At 50.8% G+C, this 3,071-nt stretch overlaps 1 protein-coding gene across 1 annotated transcript; it reads left to right on the forward strand.

The window, feature by feature from the left end:
- Positions 1-323: 323 nt before the first annotated feature.
- Positions 324-2,983, forward strand: LOC143006635 (alpha-aspartyl dipeptidase). Its single transcript, XM_076157877.1, is given in 10 exon segments — positions 324-473; positions 1,018-1,114; positions 1,433-1,521; positions 1,631-1,705; positions 1,793-1,872; positions 2,211-2,322; positions 2,325-2,383; positions 2,468-2,527; positions 2,600-2,682; positions 2,798-2,983. Coding segments are annotated over 10 exon segments (855 nt in total). The 5' UTR covers positions 324-340; the 3' UTR covers positions 2,865-2,983.
- Positions 2,984-3,071: the final 88 nt, after the last annotated feature.

Genomic DNA, 3,071 nt, shown 5'->3' on the forward strand with positions numbered 1-3,071 from the left:
TGTTTTTGTTCCTCATGGTTTCTTCTGTTCGGTTTGCTTCATTCAGTTTTCAGAGTTGAAGTTTTCAAGTCATGGGAATTTGCGAGGCAAGGGCTTTTATTCTGGAAATTCTGGTCTCTTGACAGACGGGAAGTGGAGATGGTTTATGTCACCTTCAAAATAAAAGCACATGATTTCCTCCTCGGTTAAAATACACACACTTACTCGCGTTTTACTCACATCTCTAATATTTAATATCAAAAATAATATAAAATTTATTGACATGTTTGGCCTAAAAATTATACCTGCATCATTTGAACTTCTTTATTATTCAAAGTTTCTTTAGTTCCGACGGAGAATAATGTTGACCACCAGTGACTCCCAGGAACTGATCCTGGAAAAGCGTTTCCTTCCTCATCCGGACACGAACACACGCACAGTCGTAAATGGCGCCTGTGATCACGTCTCGTTGATTGAACAGCGTGAGCCATCAGGTGAGCTTGGTCACATATTGATCATGTTTATGTTCTTTACACACTATTATGACATCCGGTCCGAGCCCCCTGCAGGTTGCTTTGGTGTTCACATGCTGTTTTGTCGTTCATCTCTCTTTGTCTTTATCTTTTATAATAAAATGTTTTTGCATCACAAGTACATCAACAAGGCAGAGGTCAGGTAACTATGGTAACCTGGAGGGTCGGGCAGGGGGTCAGGGGTCAAGAGAAGGAGCCAGTTGTGATCTGCCTTCCTCAGTTCTACACTGCCCCCTGCAGGAGAGAGAGAGAGAGAGAGAGAGAGAGAGAGAGAGAGAGAGAGAGAGAGAGAGAGAGAGAGAGAGAGAGAGAGAGAGAAAACTAAGCAACCAGATATGAGCTATAAACACACACACACACTCAGTAAGAGTGTGTGTGTGTGTTTATGAGTGCCTGTCAGAAAGCTGCCGTCAGCAGACGAGCTGGACTCTTAGCCCTGACCTTTGACCCCTGCACTCCCATATAAACCCTGCTAGGCTGCTCTTCTGTCTGTCTTTCTGCTCAGAGATGAAGAGGAAACTTCTGCTGGTGTCGAACTCCACGCTGCACGGCAGTGGGTACCTGGACCACTGCCAGGAGCAGATCCGACAATTCTTCGGAAAGTAAGTCGCAAAACAGGAAGTTGAACTGTTCAGGCAATGTTGCTGTTTAACCTGAAGATTGGGAGGGAAGAGGGGGGGGGGGCAACGCTCCTCTGTGTGTGTGTGTGTGGGGGGGGGGGGGGGGGGGGGCAACGCTCCTCTGTGTGTGTGTTTGTGGGGGGGGGGGGTCGCTCCTCTTTGGGGGGCCATGGCTTCTCTCTTGAAAGTATTTGCCCCCTGTTCAGGACTTGGTGGTGGTATAGTTTGGCTGGTCATGGAGCCTTGAGGACCTTTGGAGTCTTCCTCCCCTCAGGTTACATCATCATGTTTGTGTTGCAGAGATGTGAAGAAGGTTCTGTTTGTTCCTTACGCCCTGCACAACAGAGACGCCTACGCCAAGGCCGCAAGGGACAAGCTCGGCTCTCTGGGTACCTGTGTGTGTGTGTGTGTGTGTGTCTGTGTCTCTGTGTGTGTGTGTGTGTGTGTGTGTGTGTGTGTTGTCTTTATCTTGATGTTTCTCTCTGCTGCCCCCTGCAGGTTATGAGGTCCACAGCATCCACGAGGCCTCAGATCCCGTGGATGCCGTCCGCTCGGCTGAGGGCATCTTCATAGGTGAGGAAGAGGAGAGCAGGACACCTTCATTTCCTGCTTCCTTTCCTTGCTTCCTTTCCTTGCCGTGACCTCTGCGTGTGCTTGCAGGAGGAGGAAACACCTTCCGGCTGCTCAAGAGTCTCTATGACAACAAGGTGGTGACGGAGATCAGGAGGAGGGTGCTGGAGGTGAGACTGATGTGTGTGTGTGACCTCTGACCCCTGCTGCACTTAGAGCCTCCTCACACCTCTGTTCTTCTTCTTCTTCAACGCCTCTGAATGTTTCCACCAAAAGTTCATAACCTGAAAATGTAGAACAGAAAACGAGCCCAGGTGGTCACCATGACAACACCCTGAGTGGGCGTGTCTTATTCTATACCGCTGCCATGGTGACAAGCAAACCAAAGCTCTGGCTCATTTGTGTCCATTGAATAGTTCTGTATCCTTCCTCTTCCTCTCACCTCCTCCCTTCTTTTCCTTTCCTCTCACCTCCTCCCTTCCTTTCCTTTCCTTCCACCCTCTTCCAGGACGGCGTTCCCTACATGGGTTCCAGCGCCGGCACCAACGTGGCGACCGTCAGCATCAACACCACCAACGACATGCCCATCGTCTACCCGCCGTCCTTCTCCGCCATCGGCCTCGTCCCTTCAACATCAACCCTCACTTCCTGGACCCGGACCCCCACAGCCGCCACATGGGGGTGAGACAGAGCGGATCTATGGTCTGATCAATAACCCCGGGCCTTGGTGGAGGTATGGCTTCTGAGTGCTCTGTTGTCCCGCAGGAGAGCAGGGAGCAGAGGATCGTCCAGTACCATGAAGAGCCTGAGACTCCCTGTGTGCTGGTGAGACAAACACACTGAAGGACAGAGGAGCAATGATGTCACACATGACTTATTGATCCACATGTTGATCAGGGTCTGAGGGAGGGAGGCCTGCTGCTGGTGGAGGGGAACAAAGCCACGCTGCTGGGAACCACCAGGGCCAGACTGTTCACCAGGTAACACACACACACACACACACACACACACACAGACACTCTGGAAGTATAAATCCAAATGTTGAAGTCATATCAACCTTGAAATGCATTCTGTGTGTGTGTGTGTGTGTGTTAGGGGGAAGCCCACTGTGGAGTACGACCCAGGCAGTGACCTCAGCTTCCTGTTAACAGACGCTCAGTGACCGATCGGAGGGGCCGCGAAAAGTGAGGGTCGTCGCCATGACTACCAACGTCCGCTTGTTTCATTATGGATGAAATTTAGTTTTCATCTTTGTAAATGAATAAATGTTGGGTCACCGTGCATCTGTGTCACACACGCACACACGCACACACACACACACACCTGGGGAACATCTGGACACCCGAGTAGGCGCCGGGGGCGTGGCCAG

Source organism: Genypterus blacodes, unplaced genomic scaffold (assembly GCF_046128005.1).
Source record: "Genypterus blacodes isolate CSIRO-AG114 ecotype Tasmania unplaced genomic scaffold, CSIRO-AGI_Gbla_v1 ptg000075l_1, whole genome shotgun sequence".
Taxonomy (NCBI): Eukaryota; Metazoa; Chordata; class Actinopteri; order Ophidiiformes; family Ophidiidae; genus Genypterus; species Genypterus blacodes.